This window comes from Strongylocentrotus purpuratus, unplaced genomic scaffold, assembly GCF_000002235.5.
Source record: "Strongylocentrotus purpuratus isolate Spur 01 unplaced genomic scaffold, Spur_5.0 spur5_scaffold_6, whole genome shotgun sequence".
In the NCBI taxonomy this organism is placed as follows: Eukaryota; Metazoa; Echinodermata; class Echinoidea; order Camarodonta; family Strongylocentrotidae; genus Strongylocentrotus; species Strongylocentrotus purpuratus.
Genome location: NW_022145612.1, coordinates 41,170,980 through 41,198,974, shown reverse-complemented (window position 1 = coordinate 41,198,974; position 27,995 = coordinate 41,170,980). Strand labels below are relative to the sequence as shown.

The 27,995-nt window shown below is 36.5% G+C and overlaps 1 protein-coding gene across 1 annotated transcript in view; it reads right to left on the bottom strand.

Moving 5' to 3' along the window:
* Nucleotides 1-998: 998 nt before the first annotated feature.
* LOC579367 overlaps nucleotides 999-27,995 on the bottom strand; it is a 45,776-nt gene continuing 18,779 nt past the window's right edge. The window contains exons 26-49 of the mRNA XM_031000008.1: nucleotides 27,358-27,503; nucleotides 26,642-26,810; nucleotides 26,230-26,327; nucleotides 25,281-25,484; nucleotides 24,863-25,084; nucleotides 23,825-23,945; nucleotides 22,864-23,129; nucleotides 22,290-22,379; nucleotides 21,347-21,576; nucleotides 20,349-20,523; nucleotides 19,729-19,792; nucleotides 18,842-19,066; nucleotides 17,877-18,119; nucleotides 16,975-17,074; nucleotides 16,139-16,295; nucleotides 15,593-15,693; nucleotides 13,822-13,970; nucleotides 13,154-13,324; nucleotides 12,748-12,843; nucleotides 10,966-11,079; nucleotides 9,836-9,965; nucleotides 8,813-8,842; nucleotides 5,285-5,484; nucleotides 999-3,885 (exon numbers count right to left, since the gene is read on the bottom strand). Coding sequence (XP_030855868.1) covers nucleotides 3,754-3,885; nucleotides 5,285-5,484; nucleotides 8,813-8,842; nucleotides 9,836-9,965; nucleotides 10,966-11,079; nucleotides 12,748-12,843; nucleotides 13,154-13,324; nucleotides 13,822-13,970; nucleotides 15,593-15,693; nucleotides 16,139-16,295; nucleotides 16,975-17,074; nucleotides 17,877-18,119; nucleotides 18,842-19,066; nucleotides 19,729-19,792; nucleotides 20,349-20,523; nucleotides 21,347-21,576; nucleotides 22,290-22,379; nucleotides 22,864-23,129; nucleotides 23,825-23,945; nucleotides 24,863-25,084; nucleotides 25,281-25,484; nucleotides 26,230-26,327; nucleotides 26,642-26,810; nucleotides 27,358-27,503 — 3,633 coding nt within the window. The 3' untranslated portion in view covers nucleotides 999-3,753. The remainder of the gene's footprint in view (nucleotides 3,886-5,284; nucleotides 5,485-8,812; nucleotides 8,843-9,835; nucleotides 9,966-10,965; nucleotides 11,080-12,747; nucleotides 12,844-13,153; nucleotides 13,325-13,821; nucleotides 13,971-15,592; nucleotides 15,694-16,138; nucleotides 16,296-16,974; nucleotides 17,075-17,876; nucleotides 18,120-18,841; nucleotides 19,067-19,728; nucleotides 19,793-20,348; nucleotides 20,524-21,346; nucleotides 21,577-22,289; nucleotides 22,380-22,863; nucleotides 23,130-23,824; nucleotides 23,946-24,862; nucleotides 25,085-25,280; nucleotides 25,485-26,229; nucleotides 26,328-26,641; nucleotides 26,811-27,357; nucleotides 27,504-27,995) is intronic.

The following is a 27,995-nucleotide window of genomic DNA, read 5'->3' as shown; positions in this document are numbered from 1 at the left end:
CAATGGTAGCTGCGACCATGATAATCTCAGAATATGTAGTTGTGATACATTTCCAAACGGCAATAGCCAATTGGTCGATTTTAGTCAAGAAACATTGTTTTATAGCTAAATTAATATCTTGACCTTGAGAGGGAGCTATATACAACGAAAAGAGTATCATTTACAATTTCATCACTTTAGACTCGATTTCAACCGCGACAACAATCACTGAATATTGTAGGATAGCATATGTTTCCAATATGTTCATTTGAACCAAATTCATGATCCCATACCAAAACTTTGTATTACCTTTAAGTCGATTTTTTTTCAAAGAATTGTGACATTTTCAAAGTACCATTAACATAAGAGTGGGGGTGGGGTGGGGTGAGGGAGAAGAAGGTGATCAACAGGAGTGGCAGACAAGAGAGAGAGTGGGCAGAGATAGAAAGAACATGGAATGAAGAGGATGAGATAGGAGAGAAAAAGAGAAGAAGAAGAAAATTGAGAAGGTAAAAGAAGAGAGGTGGAAAGTCATATAGAGAGGGGAGAAAAGGGCAAGAAAAAGAAAGAAGAAAGAGAGAGAGAGAAAAAAAAGAAGAAGATATGCGATACGAGAGGGAGAAAGAAAGTAAGACAGGATAAGGAAAAAGGAACAGAAAAGAAAAGAGGGAAAAGGAAGACAGTGAGACTGGAAAGAAGTTGGATGTAATACAAAGAGCTAGAAGAGAGAGAGAGAGAGAGAGAGGAGTTATACCCGAGAGACAGAAGAGACATGAGAAAAGTATAGACGGAAGAGAGAAGAGGAGGAGACAGAGAGGGATTTGAAGAGAGTTGCATGAGAAAGAAGAAAGAGATAAAGAGACAAAGAGAGTGTTTTTTTTCTTCAATACAGTTTTGGTAAATATAAGGTTTCTCTTATGCATCTTTGAAAATTTACCTTCAGTGTCTCATCTTTTTTTTAAGACTACAGGTAGTTCCATCATCAAATACACAATGATGTACACAGTATGCAACAAATTAATATTACTTCCTCATAATTTATTTCACATCAAATATATATATACAATGATTTTGTGTTCTTTGTACTCCTTGTAAAAAATAAATATATACATTTCTCTACACATGTAATCACATACTATTCACAAATATTGTTATATACCACAGCAAACTGAGCAAATTACCATAATTATGATCTAACCTATAAAATCTATTATAATTGTGAAAATCTTGAAAATATACTAAGTCTATTTAACAAGGCATGATTGGAAGATTCTTAGACAATAAGCAAGTAATCAGACATGATTTCATCAATATCTATAAGAAAATATATCACATAATTATACATGAATACACATTTGCTTATCACACACATCTTACTTTGGTAGACATAAGTGCGCCAAAAAGACAATGTAATAGATCATCTGTAGCGTGGGTTTATAAGTTAGGGTGTTGCATTTCTGTTTTTGACTGATAAATAATCCCTTTCATATAATGTTCATTATCTTTCCTTTCGGTATTGAAGTGAGTGGTGAGACAAATGGCTCAAATACATAATGCATAATGTACACACTGTTCTTCATGGCACTGAAACCTCATTGTTCTTATTTCACAAGACATGATTGGTATACTTCACTAGGTCAATATCCTAGCTGTGTCAAGATCAAAGGTTTATCATACTGACTGACTCAGATATGATGACAAAACAATACACTTTACCCCTATTGTGACTGATTAACTTTAGTCAAACAAGGCAAATAAATTCACCCCCAAATTATCATTTTCCCTGCTTCAATCTGCGCTATCACTCCCATTTACAATATATAAATAAAACATGTTTGTACATGTTTTTAGCTTGTGCATTAGTGAAATGCATTGCATGCAGGTTAAGTCATGTTAGGATTATGAACAAGACTTGTAGAGTTTATTGTCCGTCTCATTGTGACTTAACCAAGTGCAGTGCATATCACTAATGCACGAGCTAAAATCATGTATTATTGCTTCATAAGATGGGTCTATAATTTAAGTATAAAGTCAAGAAATTGATGGTTGTTATCACCAAAATGCACTCCCGTGCATATGGCAAAAATTAATACACGCACGCGTGATCCATTTCGACACTTCTCATTGGCTACATTCTTAAACTCATTTTACAACAGTGAATAACATTTTTTTCTTCTCCAGGAGAGAAAATAAACATTTACAATGACACAACCGTCACATGAAATCGAAACCGGTTTGAATGCCTTATATGGCATAGTAAATCAGTTGCATAATATGATATAGACTTCTATCTTCAAATGGCAATAACTTTCTATAGTCGCTGATCATGATCAATAAACGTTTTCATAAAAATATTCCTTCCATCTACATATATATAAATTTATCCATTACACAATTTTAACTGGAATGAAAACGATAATTATGTTTGCATAAATCAAGGAATTTTGTTAATACAAATATATTTGCATAAATTAAAAAATACATTTTGTACGATTGTTCTGATCTCACACGTAAGCTATGTGAAAGCACCCGTAATTGCATAATTATATATCCTTTTTATTTGTAAATATGCTACAATGTAAAAATAATTTGTTCAAATCAGGTAAATTAAATATAACAGATTTCCTAGTTACATATACTTCAAACCAAATGTGCACAGACATTTGAGAAATGTTGCATGAATTCAAAATGCTAACCGAGTTAAAAAAAAGAAAAAAACGTTAACACTCATGTCATGACTCAAATAAAAAGCAATGAAAGCAAAAGCAATAAAAGGTCGCCTGTAAGTAAAATCGAATCCAATTTCACAAATGTTCTATGGGTATACAACACAAGAAACTCCTATTCTCTAGTGTTTACATGCTTGATAATAATAATATTCTTGAGAAATTCCTCTTTCATTATTCAAAAGTGAAAAAATGGATGGCAGTTTGGAGAACAAATATGAAATTCACCTGTTCACACTCAAGTGATTTTGCTTGAAGCTCAAACTTTCTCAATAAAGCTCACACACGAATACACATTGATATTTCAAAATCAGCAATTTTAAAAAGGCAGTGGTCATTGTAGTTAATACATTCCTGATACAATAAATATATATGGTGATGTCAAAGGATGTGAATCTTTAGTATTTGAATGAGATTCATGTCTCTTAAAATGGCCTCTTTGGAGTATAAATTCCTACTATAGTTCCATTTTCACAGACATGCAAATCATGAATGCATGATCACTGGGGATACAAAATAATTCAACACATTTCTAAAGCAGGTTCTTCCACTAAAATTCTTTCAATAACCAAAGAAGAAACTTGGAATGAAAACTGAATACCACTACAGCTAAGCAGTTATATACAATTTTAAAGATGGATTTAGAAAGAAGTCATTTATGGATACAAAACCCTGTCAAATCCTGAGTAGCCTCTGGAAACGATAATTCTTTGAATTCCTAGTCTCTTTAATAAATCCCAATAAAGAAGATTGTTAAAGAGAGAAAGGGAGAGGACAGGAGAAAGAGCTAAAGAAGACTCTGGTGTATGGACCTGGCTTTGGCAGAACACCTTAAGAGAGAGAGAGAGAGAAAGAGAGAGAGAGACAGAGAGAGACAGAGAGAGACAGAGACAGAGACAGAGAGAGGGGGAGAAAGAGAGAGAAAAATATCCTTTGGTTGTATCATCAACAAGCAAGCAAGCTTCATGGATTTCTTATATCCGACAGAAGGTTAATATCAATCAATCAATTTAGTTGAAGAGAGATAAAAACTAAAATGAATGATATTTTAGACCTTATGTTTGGTATTGACATTCTGCTGCTGTTCCATGGCCTGTAGTTGCATGATCGTCTCATGTCTGTCAGGTTCTAAGTCTGTCATAAGCTGCTCTGCAATGCGATTCCTTAATCGCGTCCCGACCTGCAAGTACACAAAGCAAATGATCAGGGTTAAAGCAGATCTTTATTTAGTAACTGGCATTCGATAGCAGAGCAGTATCTAGAGACTTTCAACTGTTAATTGCAATTATAATAGTAATAATAATAATAATAATAATAGCCTAATAGTCCACTCCAAATTTTATTAAACCGAAACGGAATTTCTTTTTGCCCAATTGATGGTGAGCCCGGCAGCCACTGAGCAGCGCCAGATCAACGTTGCTCTATCCCTTATTGCTGAACGCCAAACAAGGTAGCAACAACTCCCATCTTTTAACGTCTTTTTGTATGACGCGGCCAGGATTCGAACCCACGACCTCCCGGTTGTGAGGCGGACGCTCTACTGACTGAGCCAACACTCAATAACCATGTAAAACAAAGAAAGAATAAAACAAACAAAAATTGAAGTACTAAAAATGTACAATACTATTATGTAAAAGTCTTATGTTACCCGCCATTCGAATTTCAAATGGAGCTTAAACAGTGATTAACAGGGCCTGATTAAAGTAAGAGTGACCATAAGGAAATTTACATACAAATAATTCTACCTCATATTCTGTCAACAAATTTTTAATCTCCTTACATATCTCCTGTAAGAATTATTACAAGGATAACCCTACATCCAGAAAACTATATGCCTCTCACCCCCCCCCCCCCACCTCCAGTACAAAACCATGAAGCAACCATACATCAGGTTTTCCATCTAGATCATTGATAGTGGGGTGGTGGAGGGAACATGTTCCTGTCTTGGGATGGAAGTTGTCAGTGGATGAAAGGCCATTGGGGTTCGTTGTCCTAGAATCAATATTTGATGGCTTCATAAATCTATCTCACAAATAGAGCTTGATATTTTTTTAATGACGTACAGTCTTTAACTTTTAACTTTGGGCCCTCACTCATCTACTCAATAATTCCTCAAGAAAATAAAATATAAAGATTTATGAGACTCGATCACTGTTTGATGACTTTATAAATCTATCCCATAAATAGAGCTTGATTTTATTTTATATGATATGCAGTCTTTAACTTTTAACTTTGTCTAACGGGCCCTCACTTATTCAATGCTCCTGCTTCTTAGTCTTTCCTATCTCTGAAATCACATGTATGCATTCATCTCTTGTGAATTTCATAACATATTAATAATTGCTCAAATAAATAAAATATAAAGATTAATGAGACTTACTGTTTGATGATTTCATAAATCTTATCTCATAAATGGAGCTTGATTTTTTGTTTTTGTTTGACAAACAGTCTTTCTTTTAACTTTGTGTAACGGCCGGGCCCTCACTTATTTACTGCTCTTGCTACTTAGTCTTTCCTATCTCTGAAATTACATGTATGAATTCCTCAAATAAATAACTATAAAGATTTACAAGACTCACTGTTTTAGGTCGCTGGGTCATGCGATCTCTCTCATTGTTAGGTTGATGCGTGTATGGATCGGGGGTGATGGATCGATAGTTTGGGGGAAAGTTTGGAGTCAACCCTCCTCCTGCAGTAGCGGTAGAGGGTGCCGGTGTTGCGCTGTTTCGACTCTTTGAGGGGCGCTCCGAGCTGTTGCGTGATGACTTGGATCTCATAGCTGTCAAAGATATCGAATAAGAATTCAGAATTTTAAAAAAATGTTTTGATGGATGCTTATAATCAGGGCTTGTGTTATTGCCTCTCAATTGAGTTCATGTGTGATAGCCACAAAAAGTATCATGGTATTAAAAAAATTACTGGCAAGAAAGATAGTAATTATAAAGAGGATGACTATACTGAAACCATATGTATTCTTGAAATTTCAATGATAGTTGATATATAAAAAATGTTTGTTATAATATGACAATAAAAGATTATGGTTTTAGCATTACTATCACTATCATCAAAATAAGTGACACCACAAACACCATTACCATTACACATTCTTTATATACAGTTAAAAGTTTACAGTTAAGCAAAGATCATGTGGTTCAACAACAAATGGAAGGTGAACATAATGTTATTTGCTCATTCCAGATGTGGCTATACGTAAGGTGAAATGAATTAGCTCATCTAGTTGGTAAATGTGTTATCATGGTAAGTTAGCTTGGTTTATGAAGCAGTAAATGAAATTTAAAAAAAATTTAAGTGATATTACACTGAATATCATATATTGGTTTAGAATAATGCTGAAATTAGGATGGCACTAACTAATAACTGAATACCAACTTTCCAGCATTTGATCTGTGAATGCAAGTGAAATGCTAAAAAAAAACAATAACAAAAGGACACTGTATTACTTATTATGGTTAAAAATGTAATTTGGGCATCAAAATCCACTAGAAGAGATTTTTTAATGACATATTTGCAGACTTTGCTGTCCAAAATGATATGAGGTTATTCAGGCAGTTTGATGATTGGATATTGAGTGATATCTTGCTGGAATATTGGTACATTATATTTTCATTTTCCTTCTTTTTTGTGGAAGGGGAGGGGGCTGTAGTGCTAGTATTGACAATATCGTTGCAATAGACATTGGCATCTTGAGACATTACTGGTTATAGCTTCCATACAATTACTATGTGTAAGATGACAATAATGGGGAAAATATTATACATGGCGAGGGCACATAATGTGAATGGTTATATGTTTCATAATATTAGTGATTACATACATGGGTTCTTCATATAATATGCATGATATTTGCTAGTGGAATAATGGTTAATAGTTTATGATATCATTCATTATAATGAATTGTACATATTACATGTAGCATTGTATTACATGAAGGAAGTATGGTGACTGAATCTTATTTGTTAATGTTATTAATGATTATGCAAGTTTACGCATTATTCCTTATTATAAAAACATATAATTATGGCAAAGAATTATAAGTTAGAAAAGATGTAAAAACTTTGTTTTAATTCTAATCTAAAGCATCAGGTGCAAATAAAATATTACATAATGAAATAGTTTGTTGTAAATGTTGCACTGTGCACTGCACATTATATTATCTGTTATAGAGGTCAGATGTGGTTAGTATTGGCTTTTAGATACAAGCCCATCAATGTTTTACAAGCAAGGTCGAATGTGATTGAATCTTATGAATATTCAATAACAAATTATCACTGGAATAAATTAAAACTAAGAACAACACGATTCCTTTCATTCAAAGCTAGTATAATGAAAAAAAGAAAATCAATATGGAAAAAAAGGTACACTCAGGTTGCCAGGTTTTACAGTTTTTTAACAAGACCATCATAAAAGGCAAAGATAGCAAACCAATAAGCTCAATGGTCATATACAGCAATGCAGTGCATGATTTAAGAGAAAACAAAGTAATATATAGGTAAAGAAAGGTATTCTTTGTTTAAATACGTATCTTACATCGATACCGGAAAATTTCTGCAATACCACTTTGGTTCTTACAAAGATTTTTATGATTTGAAAAAAAAAGGGGAAGAAAAGATATACATGATACACATGTGCAGAATTTACAGCAATGGAAATATTCCTTCATCAAATCCTCATTCAAAATTAAATGGGAAAAAAATCCCTTTAGTGAACTGAAGCTGCAACAATCTCACAAAAAACCCTTTTTAAAATTAATGTTTGAACTCTTAACATTTCTAGAATTAACTCTTTATACTGCACAACATACATTGCAACTTTTTTCAAAGTGAAAAAAAAAAAACTTCATTTCTGTGATGGTCAACACACCAAAAAACAAAAATTTGCTTGAAACTTCCAATACATTTTTCAAAATTTCCAGTATTTTCCAGTAAATTCATGATGATTCTAGCCACCACGAGACTTTCAAAGGAGAGGCCGTTTAACCATCTGCACAGGAGTGCCTTTTGTATGGAATCTTTATAGACATACATTTTAAAAAGATAAAAAAAATAGAATGAAAATTTGACAATGGTAATCAGTTCCTCCCACAAACCCAGTTCTATTATTTTAACAATGGATTTGAGACAATTAAGCTATATGATAGTTATTTCCTGTAACAGATGTTTGATTTGAATAAAAGTCAAATCTCTAGTATGTCTATATAAATCTCTGAGAGTGTATGTTTGAACACTTTCTAGAATGACATGTACAACCTAGTTTGACCCCTATTTGACCTTTGCTTGCTAATGTATTTCAAACACATTTATTCTTTTACTCCTACTTGTAACCTGCATGACCCGGTTCAGACCTTTGTCTGACCCCTGCAAATCTTAGCAACCACATGCATATAGATGCCACTCCAAATGGATCCTTAATATGACCTAGTTTGACCCCTATTTGACCTTTGCTTGCCAATGTCAATAAGACTCTACATGAAAGTTAATTGTATTTCAAACACATTTCTGCTTTCACTCCTGCTTGTACCCAGCATGACCCCAGTCGGACCTTTGTTTGACCCCTGCAATTTCTTAGCAACCATGTATACATGCCACTCTAAAAGGATTCCTTAATATGACCTAGTGTAACCCCTATTTGACCTTTGCTTGCTGATGTCTATATGATCTACATGGAAGTTAAATGTATTTCAAACACACTTCTGCTTTCATTCCTGCTTTTACCCAGCATGACCCAGGCCTGACCTTTGCTTGACCCCTGCAAATCTTTAAGCATCCACATATTTTAAAAGGATTCCTTAATATGACCTAGTTTGACCCCTATTTGACCTTTGCTTGTTAATGTCTATATGACTCTACATTGAAGTTAAATGTATTTCAAACACATTTCTGCTTTCACTCCTGCTTGTACCCAGCACGACCCCATTCTGACCTTTATCTGACCCCTGCAAATTTTAGCAACCACATATATGCCTCTCTAAATGGTGCATGGGATGATGCGACAGTGTGTGCTGGATGGACGTGAAATATTAATGCAAATGTGAGCGTAAGCGATGACAATCAAGCTCTCTCCACTTTAAAGAGAGTCAAAATACTTACGTGGTAAGCGGTTGACGGATGTGAAAAAACCTGAATGACAGTGATAAGATATCATGCAATATAGGTACAGATGAAAGAGAAGGAATATAAGCACATTGAAGGATAAAATATGCATGCATCAAGGATATGAGAAAAAGAGTAACATAATTTCAATCAAATGGGGGGGGGGGCAACAGCTTGGGAGATGATTATTAAAAAAAATTGGGGGCTGCATGGTCATTTACTTTCAGCATGGGATAAAGTGTGGGGAATATACTACCACTACATAAATTGAGATGATATTTTTTATAAATGGGGGCTGCATGGTCATTCACTTTCAGCATGAGATAAACTATGGGGTATACTATACATTATTTATGATGATTTTTTTTGAATATATTTCATGAACTTGGTAAATAGAACATTTTTTTCAATGGAGAGTAATGGAACAATAGACTTTCATTGTAAATTGATGTTTATTTTAAATACAAACACTGCAACTGAATGGAGGAGTTTAAAATGACATTAGCGTATACTTTGCATGCAAGTATATTATGTCAATAATTTGAGATGCATTTCTTGAAAACATTATGAGTAGGTAATATACTAGAATCAAACTTATATAATTATGTGTGATTAATGTAAACACAAAACAATAGGGTGAAACCATATATGGAAAGCCAAACAACCATTGGAAATTTAAAATCAAAGCCCATTATCACCAATTACAGAATACAACAAGAGCATTGAAAAATAAAAACTTCCATTGGGAACAGTTCTCATTTAGGAGTACACAAGAAGAGAAAATGTAACACTGCAAAGAATCACAATCAAAAATGGTAGTTTAAAGCAACTAAATATTTTCTGTAATTTCTACTGCTATTCATTGTCCACAAAAGCAAAATTGCAACATCATGCGATCTAGATACCGGTACGTATTGTTTCTACTTTGATGAACATTGGTATCCAACTATTAAACAAAGACGCTGCCATCTATCTGGAATTCAATTCAAGGATAAAATAAAATACTGGGGTATAACTTACTCATTGATGTGAAAGGACGCGATATGTTAGACACAGCATACTCGTAGTCGTACACTTGAGTCTGTAGTTCATCCACCCTGTTGAAAGCACCCAGTTTCATATTACGCTCATGCTGTAGGCGGGATTTCACCTGCAAGAAAATATAACATTTGTAATGTCAGGTTCTGAATGGGCGTGGATACGAAAGTCACAGTTGGCATCAAGATAGTTAGGATTCGTATTTTCCTACAAAAAAATGTGCTGCACAATTCCAGCAATAATGGTATAGCACAAGGGGAGTGTTTCACAAAGACTAAGATCGACTTTAAGTTGGACTTAACTATGGCAGCCCGTTCATGCCACTGTTTGCTCTCAACATTATGATCTTTAGATAACACTTTTTCCTGCAATAATGAACTATCAAAAAATGTAAATTGTGTAGATTTGTGACCACGATTTGTACTTCTTTTGAGAGACCAATGCCAGTAAATGGTGAGAGCAAACAGTTCAAGTTGATCTTAGTCTTTGTGAAACACTCCCCAAGTATCACATTCTGCTGGTATTACACAATGAAACATCAATAAATCCTATAAGGTAGTGGGGCATTAACTACCGATACCCATATCTTAGGGATTTAAAGGTCATGTACACTTTTGGTCAGCCCTCAAAAAATTTGCATCAGATTTCTATGATAGTAGAAAGATAGTACACAACGGTTCTACACACACGCTGTCTCCAAGCAAGGCATTGATCTTAATGTGCCAGGAGCCATCGGGGTGGTAGGATCCTAGTGTAGGGAGTGTATAGCCATTATCTAAAATTCCTTGCAGATATCGACACTACAATTTATCAATCTTAAGGTTTAAATACCAAATGATTCTCATCGATGATATCCCTGTCGACTCAAATGACATCAAATTCATGATTTTCCGGTGTGTTCTCTTTTAGCAGGGTTTGTGACAACTTAAAGAATAGATTTCCATCTTTATCAATGAACTTTGTATGAACCAAAAATAGAAAACTAGTAGTTAATGTACCAAGAATAGAAGAGGTAGTGGAGGAAGATGGGAAACAGAAGAGGAAGAAAAAAAAGGAATGGGAGGAATCAATGGTTTAAAAAAACTTCAATCAAAAGATCTTTTCCAGCGTACCTGAGTGACCTCTTTGCGTGTTTTTTCTTGTGTTGTGTTATAGAGACGACTAGTCTTATCCAAGTCTTCTTCCATGATCTCAAGCTTTGCTGCTTTCTCTTCTATCTCTTCCATCTGAATAAACAAGTCAAATCGATATGGAATAAATATAAAAATGAATATTCAACAGTTATTGCATTCATGAATATTCAACAATTATTGACATGAATATTCAACAATTATGGCATTCAACCATTTGCAAATTACAGTTAAACCTGCTTTAGTGACCACCTGTCTACAAAGACCACTTTTTGTGTTTCCCTTGGGTGGTCGCTATAGACAGGTTTGACTGTATTAGACTGTGAAGTTGTTTATCTACAATACATTTCAAGAAATTTAGTGAAACTTGCCCTGTAGCTGATTTTCCTCTGATTATAATCTGTAATGTAGACATGTTAAACTGCTATAGGCAAAGACCATCTGCATTTGCATTCAAACAAATAGAAAACTTGGCTCATTCCTATCGTGTAATTTTCTACACTGTATTGTATAGTTGAAGCATCTGGAGGCAAAAAGCTTTTGACCAGCATTGTAAATATATTAACAACTACTGGCTTCATATATCAGCATATTTTGAGTCAACGTTGGGAAAAGCAAATTAGAACCATTTCATAAACTGCAGAAAAAAGCCTTACGCATTTGTACAAAGTCACCTTATTTAGCGCCATCTCGCCCCCTCTTTTTTGAATTAAAAACACTTAATATTTATCATATATATGAATTTAAAGTCGCAGTACTGATGTATTATGTCAAGCATAAAATGGCCCCAGCCAATATAATTAATTTGTTTAACTTTAATAATGATTTTCATCAATATTACACACGTTCAGCTTCCCAATTTCACCTTCCATTAACTTCTAATAAGCAAATGTATAATTCTTTTAAACATGTAGGACCGAAGATTTTTAATAATTTAAATACAATCATTCGTCCATGTTCAACAGCCTCCTCCTTCAAAGCCTTACTTAAAAGTCACTTTATTCATAAATATACTTCTTGATTTCAATATATCTTTTTCATAAGTTTACCTAATATATGTACACTGTACATGTAATCTCTCTTTCTCCTTCCCTTCTCTTGGGTGAGTGTGTGTGTTTGTGTGTGTGTGTGTTGGATGTGTCTGCTTGTGATTATTATTAATGTTTTACTTATAATTTGTTAATTTTGTCAAAGGGGCACCAGTCCACAAGATCCTGATCTTTTTGGCTGCCCCTAACGATATGTTAATTTTACACATGTATATGATTATGTCAATATGTTTTATTGCATTGTACTATTTTCTTTTATATCGTTGAATAAAGATGAATTGAATTGAATTGAATATATGCAGTTAATGGGAATTCTCCCCCTAAATTTCAAATGACAATAAATTTGATCTAGTGTGGAGAGAGTATCTCAGAAATGTACCATTTATCTGTGCATTCTTTTTTCCTCCTGATCACAAGCCAAGGCAAATTGATCGGTTTCTAAGGATCTGGGGGTGTTTCACAAAGACTAAAATCAACTGAAGTTGGACTTGAACTATGGCAGGCAATTTATGCCCTTAAAAAGTCTTGAACCAGATGTAGAAAAAACCTTAGAAATTATGATCTTTAGATAATGTGTTTTTGTTCAATAATAGAGTATCAAAAATGTGAATTCTGTAGATTTGTGTCACTGGAGGGACTTAAGTCAATCTCAGTCATTGTGAAACACCCCCCCCCCCCCCCTCACCACCTGATCAAAATGTAATCTATTGTTTACCAGTCTGTCTAGGGTTGCTGCCCTCGCAAGCTCCATCTGACGCTGGTTTCTCGCTTCCTGCTCCTCCCGATGTTTACGCTCTCCTTTGATCCTCATCTGTAAGGAAAGATCAGACGAAGGAATTACTTTTTAGTCCCTTAATGTATTTGGCATATAACAAAGGAATCACATGTACAAGACATGTCACATGACATATTAAACCTTTTGACCTAAATAAATAATATGCAAATCATCTTTCCTCTTCCCGTCCTCAATCACAGGTAGAGAACTTCAACTTTGGAAGATATTGAAATGACAAATTTATTCAAAAATAGTCAGACAAAATGGAGAAATGTGATCAGATGTAACAACATTCTGATTTGGTGCTTTATAAGCACCGTTTTTATTATTATTAAGATAGGCCTACCTCCTTATCAAGCACTTTCTTGGTAGCTTCCCGTTCCTTCTCGGACGTCGACAGAGCCTTACGTAGCGCCATCACTTGCTGACGCAGGAGAATGACCTCCTCATTGGCAGACATCTTGATTTCCATGTAGTCCCGCTTACTACGATCCAAGTCATGCTGCAGATTACCAACCTACGATAGAAAAACAACGATTGTCAGAGTCAACCAATTGCCTGGATTACCACTACTTGAAATCATGTATGATGACTTCTCACGTTTAAAAAACCACTCGGCAAATAATGAAAAATTATTTTTTGAGTAGATCCTGAAATGGATGTAAAAGCTGAGGAGATATTTTCTTTACATAGCATTGGAGAGACATTACAGTGAAATATAGTATGCGACCTCTTGAGTTTTCAAGTTTGAAGCTGGAGTGCGGAATGCCGGCCTGGCATTAATGCCTAATTATTCCGCCAAATACAAAATATGTTGACATGCAGGAATTCCTTAATACTATGAACAATATACAATAGCTGATGTGAGATATATCTTGTTATCATTTTTAACTGTTGTTCTTCCTTAGTATAGTCACAATGGTAACTGTAATTCAATGAACCACTGCATCCATTAAACCATGTATTGGATTCTAACCCCTGCATCATGAGGATACAAGCATGTTTCTCACTAACCAATGCGTTGTACTGCTCTCTCAGTTTGGTTGTTTTCCAGCCGTTGAAGCCTTTCATCTTGACCAGTCTTCTGGTCAGGGCATTGTTCTCTTTCCTCACTTCATGAAGCTCTGTAGCTCGCTTCAGGTTCAGCTGCAGTCCTTCATCAGCTGTGTTAACATAACAGAACATTTTAATAACACATTGTTCACGAACTTAATATGGTATTAGGTTCGACAGAAGCTGACTTGTTGATCATGCAAGCAATGAATGTGAATCTGTGACCATTATGAGGTTGTTTGGCCCCATGCACAATTCACCAATACATTACAAACCTTGCTGAAATCAGATACATGAACTCTAGTTGAAACTAGATGGAACTTCGACTGCGCGCAGTCGAAATGATGCCTCCGTCATAGAGCAATTTTACAAACCAAAACAGAAGAAATTGTTCAAATTCAAGTTCAATTGTAATCCATTAACAGGTTCTCAGAATATCGTGATTACAAGCAATTTCTCATATACATATATGACCCTTTGATCTTTGACCACATGACCCTAACATCTACTCAGTTCATTGGCTCTGCAAGATGTTCCGAGTTAAATAGTAATCCATCTGTCAGTTCTAATGAGAATGCGTTCACAAGCTAATTCTGCATACATAATGAGCCCATGACCTTTGACCTTTGACCTCATGACCCTAGAATCTACTCAGTTCATTGGCTCTGCAAGATACATACATGATCTAAGTTTGGGAGGAATCCAACAATCTGTTCTAATGATAATGCGATCACAAGCTATTTTTGCATGCATAATGAGCCGCATGACCTTTGACCTAGACCTCATGACCCCAAAATTTAATCAGTTCATCGGCTCTGCAAATAACATACATGACCTAAGTTTGGCAGGAATCCATCAATCGGTTCTTGAGATAACGCAATCACGAGCTGTTTCAGCATACATAATGAGCCCTGTGACCTTTGACCTTTGACCTCGTGACCCCAAAATCTAATCAGTTCATCGTCTCTGCAAGATACATACATGACCTAAGTTTGGCAGGAATCCATCAATCGGTTCTTCAGATAACGCGATCACGAGCTGTTTTTGCATACATAATGAGCCCTGTGACCTTTGACCTTTAACCTCGTGATCCCAAAATCTAATCAGTTCATCGGCTCTGCAAGATACATACATGACCAAAGTTTGGCAGGAATCCATCAATCGGTTCTTCAGATAACGCGATCACGAGAACGGGACGTACGGACGGACGGACGTACGTACGTACGGACGTACGTACGGACGGACGGACAACCCGAAAACATAATGCCTCCGGCTACTTCGTAACGGAGGCATAAAAAAACAGATGCACACATATCCATCCCTCGGATAGGACGCTCAATGGAGGTCCCGTGTAGAGGAGAGTCACCACCTTTGCATGTTAAGAATCCACTGCACTTTTAGTATAAGAGTAGGGGGAAACCTTGGTGTAGTGGTCCACCTGCACACCCCCAATCAGTTATACCGAGGCTTACAGTGATTCAGTTTGCTTTTCACCTCCTAGGCACAGGTGACACCCAAAAAATACTTAATAATAAATGATAGATTGAGGTATTTTCCATAGCTCAAGACCCAACTTAAAAGCACTACACAATTCTTTTTCATCACATTTATATTGTAACTGTAAACTTGTGAAGATATTTTGTGCAAAGTAAGCTAGACCCTATCCAGCTAGGAGTTCCAGCTGAACTTCAAATTCATGTGCAGCTTTCAAGGGAGGACACTATATACTTACATCCAGATCCAGCCGTCTTCTTCTTGAACTTTGACATGGCCATGACAGCTTCCTGTCGCACCTGGCTCACGATGTCGGAAGCCTCCTTGTGGAGACGCAATCTGAATAAAGAAAAGAGGGCAGTATCATGAGATGATGCTAGTCAAAAGGAATGCATTATGAATGGATTAATAACATTCACGATCCAGGCAGTGGTTAAGATCTAAAATCAAATAAATTGTTGTAAAAATTTCATTTTGTAGAGAAAATGTCCATGTAGACAACTCTACAACTGTACTCTCTGTAGCAATCAACCATTCCCTACTATGGGGTAGTAGAACAGGGGTAGATGAAAAACAGTATAATAAAAAGTTGGTCATAATAAAGTATATGTATACAACAAATATGTAGTCCATAGTAGAATTAACAGAAGTGGTCCGAAGTGTAAGAAATAGATATTATAAACTAAAAATAATTATTTAAAAAAGTGCATGAATATATTGAAGCAGGGGTGATCACAGTAGCACTAATAGCACTGAGAAAGAAACAAGTTACGGCTAGACTCACCCAAATTCATCAAATTGTTGTTTGAGAGCAAAGGCGCTATGAAAGAGATTCTGAACGAGAGCGTCATATTCAGCCTTGACCTTACTGCGGACATCTTCTTCCTTGGTCAAAGCTTCTTGATTCATCTCGGTCAGCTTGGAACGTAACGCTGTGATCTCTGGTCAGTGGGCAATATCAACAAGAATCGTTCAGATTTCATCCCGAAAGTCATGATTGCCATGATAACGTAATTTTGTAATTCTATCTAACATGATCAACTTCATTTCGTAACAGCTAGTATCCATTAGACATTAAAGATTTGTTCATCATTTTATATTTCTCAACTTGGCAATACCATATCTAAAGACTGTCTTTATAGGCACACTCAACCTTTGATGTAATTGTACCAAGTGTTCCTTGGTACGTTTAGGTGTTTTAACCTTTTCTGTATTACAGTCACTTACATTTGGAACTAAGATGGCTAACATTCATACTGGAGACAGAAATACACATAGATGTTCACATCAATATCAGACGGACACAAGGACAATTTTAATCTAATATGAGTCTATAACAGAAATGAAAACACTGATTAAACACTTAAGTGTGCATCTTTGATAGTTTGTTAACTTACTGGAAAGGATAATATAAGTGTGACTGTGACGGCACAGTGGTAGAGCAGTAGTCTCGTAACCGGGAGGTCCCGGTTTGAAACCAATTCTATGCACTAGTGCTCTTTGGTAAGGCATTAATCTTCATTGACATTCAGCCCCCTGGTTGCTTGCATAAAAACATACACATACTTTCTTAGCAGTCAGATAAAGCAAACAAACAAACCAACAAACTAAGTGTCTTACCTAGTAGTAAGTCATGACTCCTATCTGCTAGCTGACATTGAATATCAACCACAGCAGCTGTCTGAATGTCATCGTAGGCCTGCTGAAGGTGCTTGATTTCCTGCGAATGTAAAACATACCATCAAATCATATCAGTCTACTAAGGATTCAGGATGATTGCTAATTTGAGATGATGAGTCATTGTCCATTCAGGCAAAACTCCAGAGAGGATGGTAAACCATTGATATTCAGTCCAGGGGCAAAATCAAAACCATTCCGATCACAAATGACTGTCCATACTTCAAGAAACGGGGAAATACTCAAATGATATGATTGTGAATGTGTTCTCCGCATTTTCTTTTGTAAAAAGTGCATCTTCAATCATTGTTTACTGCCTGTGGACAAGCAAGTACATCCATGTAAGATGATGTTCATATTCATATTCTAACGTCTTTTGGCAAGATATTAATGAACATTTGCCACGCTCCTCCCAGGTGTAGCCGGTAGGAAGAAATTCCTTGAATGCTTTAGCACCTTTTCATGGCAGCTCGGCTACAGCCGGAGTAATAATATCATTGCAGGGCACTCAGGGAGAACAGTATCAATACTGATGAGGCTACCCTGGGTATTGGGTAAACAATTAAGATATATTTTTATCATTATTATTATTATCATATTCTAAAAATGTCTTAAAGCAGGACCGCACTACTTACAGCTACTTGCACCCTCTATATATCAAACAATGCTTAATCAGTGCCTGTTGGTCCCCCATGATCCTCTTTTTCTGATGTTAATTGAGAGCTGATTTGATGAGATAACCACCTGTAAGTGATCTTGCAGGGAGGTCTAATACCCCATGACCAAACTAGTGCAGATAGGCTTTAATATCATTCAATTTGATTAAAATACATGTAGAATCATACTTGTTCTCGTTGATAGAGCAACTGATGATGCTGTCTGAGAAGATTCTCGTAGTACATGGAGTAGTTCTCATAGTTGCCTTTCTCTCTCGCCATGACGGCATTGGCCAGCCCCGTGAGGGCGCTATTCAGCTGATCCGAAGTGAAGATCACCTTGTCGCCCTCTCGCTGAGCCATGTTGTGAAGCGTTCGTGAGAAATCATCAGCAACATGGGGCTTGGGGATCATGAGACGTTCATTGATCACCTGTCAAACAAGACGGTGGTAATTTAAAAATATTCTCTTGAAAATATAGCTTCAATGTATGAAACAGTCTGATTAGGTCAAAGCTGATTAGGTCAAAGAAGCTTTGTGAATTGCAATTACTCCAACTTAAATTGTAACTATACTTGACCCTGGAAATTCCTAAAATATACCAGAGCGCCGTCTTACAAAGACTTACGATTGATCCAAATCAATCGCAAGTCCTCCAGTCAACCACAAGTTTGCAGTCTCTCTCATGTACTGTATAGTTGCGATTGATATCAATCGCAAATAAGTTCAGATTGATATCAACTCTTTGTAAGATGGGGGCCCAGGGTATTAAAAAAATCAAAATGAGCTTTACATGTACTTGTTATATGTTAATATAATGAATTGAAAATAGTAAAATATAGGTTACATAAATCATTTATTGCTTTTCAAGTTTGCATTGTGGAAGAGGTGCATATATAGAAATGTAAAATCATGGTTTACCAATCTAGCACCTGCAAAAATAAAAAGCAATTACTTTGTAAAGTCAAGCATTGTCAAGTTCAAGGACTCGTTTCACCAAGCCTTTTTTCAATACAAAATGACAAAAATCAGTGACAAATCTGCTGATAACCAATCAGAAGCAAGGATTGCACTGGCTTATAACAAACACTGTCATTTTTAACTGATGACAAGTTTTGTGAAATGGGGTCCAGGTCAAATGATGAAACACTTACCGGCCTCTTCCACAGGTCCGTAGGGAGGTTACCTTCATCCCTGGCCCTCTCGGCAGCAACGAGGGCATGCTCCTTGGCAATCTTACGCTGGAGCTCATGGATCATATGATGCTCCAGGTTATCAAGGAGCTTGACTAGCTGCTTAGCTCTCAGCTCCATCTCTGAGGCTCCCTTAGGAGCAATGATGGGCTCCGAGTCCATTACCATCCCCTCATAGAGGTCTCCCTGTGAGATAGAGAGAACATATGATTGAAAGGATATTCATCTCCAGGCTGATATCCTTTGGAAAGGCATTAGTCTACATTCGCCACTCAATACCCAAGAGAGAAATGGGAACCTGGTAGAATGACAAAAGCACTTGTGATAGTAATTGCCTATATACGGTGACCATATGGTAGGAATACTCGCCAGGGAGTGGAGATGGTGCACATTGTGTGTGAATGAATCCAATGACAGGGGTATTAATATTTGTAAAGCGCCTAGAGACGATATGCTGTATTAAGCTCTATATAAATCCAAATTATTATTATTATTATTAAACAAATACACATGGAAAACAGAAATACATTAACATTATTTCATAAATATGCACAAACCCAATACAAGGTATGCTCAAGGTGACTGCAAAGATCTTGTCATACTGCTGTGTAAAATATGAAAGCACCCTAGGTAATAGCAATTTACTTCATTTGAGGTGAGAACAGCTGGTAATATGTTCTGCCAAAGGACTTGGTGCAACGCTAAGGTTAAAACTGTCAACCCTTTGAATAAAATAATTTGTAAGCGCTTTGTATCTTATGTAACAGGGCTTTAAAAATGAAATATTATTATTATCATTACTAAGTCAAATGACTGAGCCACTCTAGATAAGATAAATGCTTTCTCACCTGTCCATATCTCCTTGCTATGCTCTTCACTACAGGGTATAGGATCTCCATCTTGTAGGTTTGGCTGCATGAAAAAAGTAAGATATATACATCAGATTCTGTCTCGTCAGATCACCATGAGAGAATAGGAGAGATGAGATTAAAAGAGAGCAGATGGGAACAGAAAGAGATAGATATATATATATATATATATATATAGAGAGAGAGAAAGAGAGAAATAGAGAGAGAGAGAAAGAAAGATATACATCAGATTCTGTACTGTTAGATCACCATGAGAGAATGGGAGAGATGAAATGGAAAGAAAGCAGGTGAAAACAGGTAGAGATAGAGAGAGATAGGGAGAGATAGGGAGAGATAGGGAGAGAAAGAGAGAGAGAGAGAGAGAAAAAAAGATATAAATCAGAGTCTTCGTGTTAGATCACCATGAGAGAATGAGAGAGAGGTGCATGAGATAAAAAGAAAGCAAGTGGGAACAGGAAGAGATAGAGAAAGTGGGAGAAAGAGAGAGAAAGAAAGATAACAATTTAAAGATGCAGATTCCATGCTATCCTGACAAGAGATAAAAGAGAGACAGAGAAAATTTGATTATGCAACTGGATGAAAACGGAAGTATTTCTCACCAAAACTTTCTATACAGAGCCGGAGTATCGACCTCTTCGATGACAAGCTTGCGTTGACCCCACTCCACCTTGAAGACCTCTAGACGTTTCCATAGCAACAAGAAATCCTTGAGTAGAGAGTAGGCTTTGACTGGTTCCTTGGTTCTGGAGAGAGCTTTACCGGTAGCTGAAACAACTACAAGAAACGTTTAGCGTTAATACTAATGTAATGAATTTCATTCCTTTATAATTAAACTACATTTAATGACTCAACTATCAAAATACAGTTCCCAATTAGTCATCCATAAGCATTGCCTTTTTTATTTAACTTTTCATTTTCATGAGTGTGCACAGTATCAGATAATTGGCACTAGAGGCTAGATCCTATCAGCTGTGTGGCTGATTTACTTTACAGCTTAAAGGGATCCGGTAACTTTGTCTCAGATTCTGAAAACACATTCTGGATTTAGCTCATGATGCAATGATAATTATAAACCTTTAGGTCAGTCAGGAACCCCGTGACTTTTACAAGCCGATCGCCTGTCTGATTATCAAGATATTTATGATTGGAATTACAAATTTTGAAAACCGTTCGCCTGACGGTTTTCATAACACTACAGTCTATTGGGGAAAACGAGTATGGTAAAACCGGTCACTCAAAGATTTTTACTTTTTTGAGGCACTTCTTGATCATTTTGAAGCGCAATTTTTGTAGGGCTTTAATATTACATCATATCACAGACACTGATAACACGTAGGGCCGTGTATCTCAGATTTAACATTGTTAAACGATCCCTTTAATGCATTACCTAAATGCATCTTTCCTATATATCTTTTCTGTTAAGTTGTGTGGTAATTACTTTTTACATGCATGAATTATGAATGATTAAAACTGCCTAAGAACAGGTGCAAGAACATTCATTCTCTAGGATTATAAAACCAAATATACAACCCCCCCAAAATAATAAAAGCTGTCAAAACTGATCTGATAGACCGTTCAAAGATGATCCAATACATACCTTGCTTGGATTCCTTCACAACAGACCCACTGCTGGCACTGGCTGGTCTAGAATGAGAAGAGGACCTGGTACTAGCAGCACTCCTGGGTCTAGACGGAGCCTTGCCGGTATGAGCTCCTCCATCTTCACCGTCACTATCATCAGGAGACATGGTGATCTCCTGCTGGCCACTCAGTAGGACGTCCTCCATCAGAAGGGATACACCTAATATCTCTCCGTTGGCTACATGTCTGGAAAGGAAAAATTCTACAATTGTCAATTCTCTGAGAAAATGGGGGAAATGGAGATAATAGTGTCATAATAATTTATTATCGTGTTTACAATTATGATTATGATTCTTTCACCAGCCCAATACACCTAAAATCTAGCCATTGGCTATATGTCTGGTGAAACAATATTATGATTTCTAATTTCTCTGAGAAAACTTAAATGTAAATGATAGTGTCAAAATAATTTCTTATTGTGTTTATTGTTGTTATTATAATTCTTTAAACAGCCTGTTAAATGATTTACTTCCCCTCTATTGGCTTTCCTTTTATGGATTGTGAAACTTTTCTGAATTTCTGTCAGTAATGAGAAGAAAAAAAGTGTTCTATAGGATATTATCCCAATGAAAAATCTCTTGACAAACTTGGTTAAAGAGTAAAAAGAAAACAACTATCCCTCCCTTCTTTCATTCTGATTGTAATTTTTATATGGAATTCATCAAACTTAAAGCCCCACTGCACTACTTATAGCTACTTGCGCCCTCTATATAGCAAACAATGCCTAATCGGTGCCTGTTGATCCCCCCCATGATCTCCTTTTTCTTATGTTAATTGAGGGCTGTTTTGATGAGATAACCACCCGTTTGTGACCTTGCAGGGAGGTCTAATCCCCCTGGCCAAACTAGTGCAGACGGGCTTAAAGACTTCTACCACTGATGAAGGTCTTTTCTACCTACCTGTCCACATCCTTGAGTCCTGATAGACATAGCTGCATGTTGTGCTCAATCTGCTGCCACTGCCAAAATCTTAGCTGGAATGGTCCTCTCCTGTTAAATGAGGAGAAGACAAATGGAAAGTTCTTTTATACAGTCATGGCTAATGTGCGAAAGCCCTCAAATGCCAGCCCAATGAACAAACAATGTATACAGGAGAGCAATTAGTTTGACGTTGTCACTGAATCCATTTTCGTACGAAGCATAGGTACTTCATAGGATGTTCATGCGTGGGTATATAGACGTTCGTGAAGAAGGCAACTTGGCGATCACTACACAACACTGAGCCAATGGGTATTACGCTCCTGTGCATACGTCCATGTGCTGCCCGCTATATACCCACGCTTGAGCAACTTTAAAGCATTTCTTGGCATGCTTTCAGCTTTAATAGGCCAGCACTGCTGTAGTCAGGGTGATGCAAATAACATCAAACACTTTGCAGCATCTCAAATAAAGTACTATACAAGCATAACTAATCTATGCCCAGTCCTAGTCCTAGAATGAAATAAAATAAGTTCAATAAAGGGAAACCCCCTACCTGCCCATGAAGGTTCTATGAGGGAACAGCTCCTGAGCCTTGCTATCCCTAGACTGCAGAGGCTCCGGGACAGGCATGTAGGTGTTGTAGAGCGTTGGTCTCTGGACGTTGCTCAGGGCAGGGAGAGCGGATGACATGTTCATGGTCACGCTACGGTACCCACCAACATTCTTTGTGGATAAGAGAGTGTCTCGAAGGGTGTAACGGACAGAGGAGTCAAACTCCAGGAAGAGGATGTCTCGTCGTAGACTCAAGAAGTCAGCAATCTACATGCAGGAGAAAGAAAATTACGGATATCATAGAAGACTAAGATCACAGAACTTAAAGTGAATAAAATCCTATATTAACTGCTGGTATTTTTTTTTAAAGTCTTGTTCATGTTTCTCTATCATTGCGTTTCTAACAATTCCCTTAGACCTTGATCGTGGCGTAGCTCCCTGTCATGACTACATAACATGCTCAGTTGCTCCTGGGTCAATTTCTTACACTAGTCCAACTCCTAACCCTTTTTTCTGGACCTCAAACTCTATTACTATAATATTATAACTAATTAGCTAAAACCAAATCCACACGACCTTTGACCCTCTCACCCTATATCTTTGACAACATGGAGAAGTCTAGGGTAATTGTTGGCACAGCAAATGTTGGATCAATTTCCTACACTAGTAGAGTTCTCAAATTCATACCTGGGCCCTATCTTAAAAAAGCTGCTTTTAATCACAACTTATTTGCGACTGATATCAATCGCAACTATGTACATAAGAGATAGGAGACTGTAACTTGCGATTGATTGGAGGACTTGCGACTGATTCGGATCAACTGAAAATCTACATCGAACTATCACCCTGATCCAAAACTGGACCTAAAACACATCAAAACCTTAATGCTATAACTTTATGTCTTTGATAAAATGGTGCTGGAGCAAATGTGTGATCACCCCCTCCTTCCTTGTGATACTAACCTGTTCAGGGTCATGAGGGTCTTCCATGTTGTTGATTTGTTTCTGGATCTCTCTGAGTTCAGAGCAGATTCCTTCCGTACCTCCCCAGTCTGCAGTGATATCCTTCTTCTGAGAACCAAGTCTGAGTTTTAGGAGAAAAAACACAAAGTTTACTTATAAAAAGATTGTTACAATCTATACATATGTTCCAATATTAAATGACTTCAAACCAACATGTAGTCTTAAAAAAATAGCTCCAACCATATTTATCAATGAACACATCGTCTTATAGAGAAAGACAACGAATTTTCCTTTTGATGAAATGTACCATTTTAATCATTTTCATTACATAAAAGTGGTCTAAAATGTAGATTACATTTCATACCTCTACCAAAATGAAAGACGATATGATTGTGCTAAATACTATGGGTCATTTTACCTGGCTGAAAGAGGAAATTGAAAATAATCGGTTTTAATTAACTAATTTTTTTGTGTTACAATTTACACCTGTCCATACCTCGTATAAACCATAAACTAAAGCAACATTACCAGGTCAATGTACTGTGACTATCCAGTACCTGTGTTTTTAATGTCTAATGTGATATCGGAAACTGTAGGAGGGGGCAGGCAATATACAAATATACCGTCTTGAGAGGTTCTGATTAAAACTATCCGCAAGAGGTGACTCTAATGCTCATAGTTTTAACCAGCACCTCGAAAAGAAGGCATTGTATATTTGTTTCATATCTTGCATCAAAAATTTATTTTAAAAAATAAAAGAATATTATCTTTTGAAATTTGTTATTGGAATTTAGACAATTTTGAATTTTTATTAAAAAAAGAATTGAAAATAATAAAAAAATAATTAAATTAAAAATTTGAAAAAAAGATCAAATTTAAAAAAAGATCAAATTAAAAAATTAAAAAAAATGTCAACTCCCAAATAATACTTTTTCAGAGCGACCTTAAAATAGTTGAAATATTTCTGGTCATGTAATGAGCTCTCAACGAGCCCATTCAAGTAAACATTGGATGCATTAAAAAAAGTTCAATAAATACCTTGCATGTGAGCTACCAAGCTTGGAGTGTGCACACAAGTACTGCAGGATGTCATGGAGTGCAGATATGATCCGCAACGAGACGGAGAGCGCCCCCACACAGGTGTCCTCGTCCAGGTTCTTGAACATGACCAGGGACTCGGTGTGATGGGGTAGAAACCACATGTTGAGGAGGGTGGTACCATCGGGGGATAGCAGACGTCTCGGGCGTTTCTTCAGCTCCCTGTAATCATAGATGGACAGAATTAAATTTAGTGTGATATGTCCATTGCAGTGACAAATAAAATGACAAGGGGCTATGGTCTTTAAACCAAATGATATCTATGAGCACAGATTCTACCGTTACAATTAAAACTAAGTTTAAACTAAACTAAATTTTTAATTAAATTAAAAATCTGAGAATAGATAGTGCTTCTCACCTTGGGTTTGTTTCTAATCCATTCACATCGTCGTCGGGAGTCTTTTTCTCGTTTTGCACGCCGCAGACAAAGTGAGTCATCCTGACGTTCTTGAACTCCTCCAAGAGATTCATCATGCTGTTGATGTAGGAGATGATCTGGCCTCTCAAGGAATACTGCGACACACGGCGCATGAAACGGTGACAGAACTTCATTATCAGCTCCCTAGGAATAGGGGGGAAAAGGAAGAGAATAAGGTATAACGCAATTAATTATAAAGTGTTTCTTCTATTTCAATTCATCTATCTGAAAAAAGAATATAATCAGGACTTAATTTGATATTATGATTATCACTGAACAAAGTAAAATGAACTGAATGAGGTATAATGTCATACAATCTCCTTTATCTCACGAAGTTACACACACAAAGTCAAGAGGCAACTGGTATATAAAATGGCTCACTGATGCCACAACTAGGTGTTGTGGCGTGCGCTTGTAATCCAGCTAACAATGGAAGTTACAAACTGATTCAGCCGAGGACGCAGGTTCGAAACTGAGTCACGTCTTTCAGATGGTGACATTTAAAGGTCGGTCCCCAGACGTAAATAATCATATCTAATTGATACACGTCTGTAAAAACCCAATACACACACACGCACCGGCTTCCTGTTGCAAGAGCAAACACAGAGTTATTATTCAATATCAACAACAAAACACACATCCATAACAACAGAGTGAAAATAATTTTTCCCTTGCTGCATTCTACACATCGACCTGGGCCCTGTTTCATAAAACTTGTTATCTATAACAAATGCTAAATTTCTATTGCAAATTTGCTCTCAGCCAATCAAATGCCACAATTTTAGTAGCTTATAGCAGTTATTGTAACTTGTTATTGATAACAACTTTTTATGAAACAGCTAGGGCCCTGGTGTACGCTTGAGCAACTTTAAAATAAGATACTATTTACCTCTTGAGTTTCTCAACCTCTTCAGGGTTCTTCATGATGGTTCCTCGACTGGATTTTACTTGAAGGAAGTTATTCAACATGACATCTCGAGAAGGAGTCTGTAAACAAAGTAGAAAAGAGAAATCATATGAACTGTACAGATGAGACGTATAGATAATAATAATACTAATTAAAAAGATAAGATCAAATATTGTAAATATCGTCAGCAGTTTTATGAACCGATGAATTTGTCACATATGTGACTGAACAAATTCACCAGTTCATAATATTAACAAAGGAATAAAAGTAAACAGAGAAGGAGAGAAGGACAAAGAAATGGAGTAAAGGCAAGAAGCACAACATTACAAATAAACATGGCAGAAAGAATGAAACATGTGAGACAAAAAGACAGCGACAAGATGAATTTCAATACCTTTTCCAGCTGCAAAGAGACAAATGCCTCCGGTGATCGCTTGTGTTTTTCCATGCCTGATTTGAGCTTAGCAGCAAACACCACAGACGCTGTAGAGATCCCTACTGCACTGGATTTCCTTCCCTGAGACCGGGAAGACTGACTCGTCTCTACTGGAGCATTACTGGGCCTGTTGAAAAAAAATCAAAAAGATTGATATGATTTTGACATTATTGCAGATATAAACTCTTTTGCAGTCTTCTTTGGCTTTTTGGACATGCAATGGATTGCTGTTGTTGACTTTTATGACATATACGGTGTCTAGAAATACAGTACACCAAACAAAATGGTAGACAAGTGATTCAGTTCCCAAAGGTGGATCTAATCCTTGAATATGCTATCATACATAATAGAAGAATCAAATAATTCTTCTCTAGAAGGTTCTGTGAAGACAATATATATTAGTAGACAGATCTTGTTTCATAAAGAGCTGCGACATTTCTATATCATTCAAGAGTCTTCCAATTGGTCACAAACATACAACAGCCTATCTTTTATGTACAGACTTGTGACCAATATCAATCTTAAGTTATATTATAGTCTACCGGTAGTACAATCACAATTTTTTTTAGGGACAGAAGAACCCTGGCCTTTTCTGATAAATAATTAAAGTTGAATAAGAACAGAGGATCCCCCATGGTCGGATCGAGTGATTCGGTTGAAGGAATGAAACTTACTTCTGTCTTGCAGGCGTACGGTCTAAAGCTTCTTTGAAGTATGAACACACGCTTCCCTGCTGAATAGCAGCGAGTAATGCATTCTTATGAACAACCTGGGTCATGAGAATAGCACGTATGTTCTGCTGTCCGTTCCTCTTCATGATCTGAAAGAGATAAATTGATTTATTTTTTAGTTTATCACAAGGTACAGGTACTCAGATACCATTTCTAATATGACTGCTTACTTCCTACTATGTACAAAATAGATTGTAAAATGTAATTTGGCAACTGATGCTACAAGCTTTGAGACAAGCTAGTTTTTCATCCTCCTCCTCCAATATAACTCCTCTCCTCTCCCTCCTTCTCTTTCTTTCTTTCTTTTCTCTCTCTCTCTCTCTCTCTCTCTCTTTCCCTTCCCTTCTCTGTATCTTTATTTGTGTATCTTGCACTTGCCAGTTCTCTCTTTCTTATGTGATACATTTATCAGTCACAATAATTTTTTTTTTCCTTTCAACGGACTCGTTAAGTGTTTATCATGAATTTTATTCCTCTATATCTATTTCCTTTATTGCTATCTTCCCCCTTCCCTCCTTACCTAGTTTATCATTCTTCTAAAATTAATAAATTCTTCCTTCCTTGACTTGCTTTGTAAAACA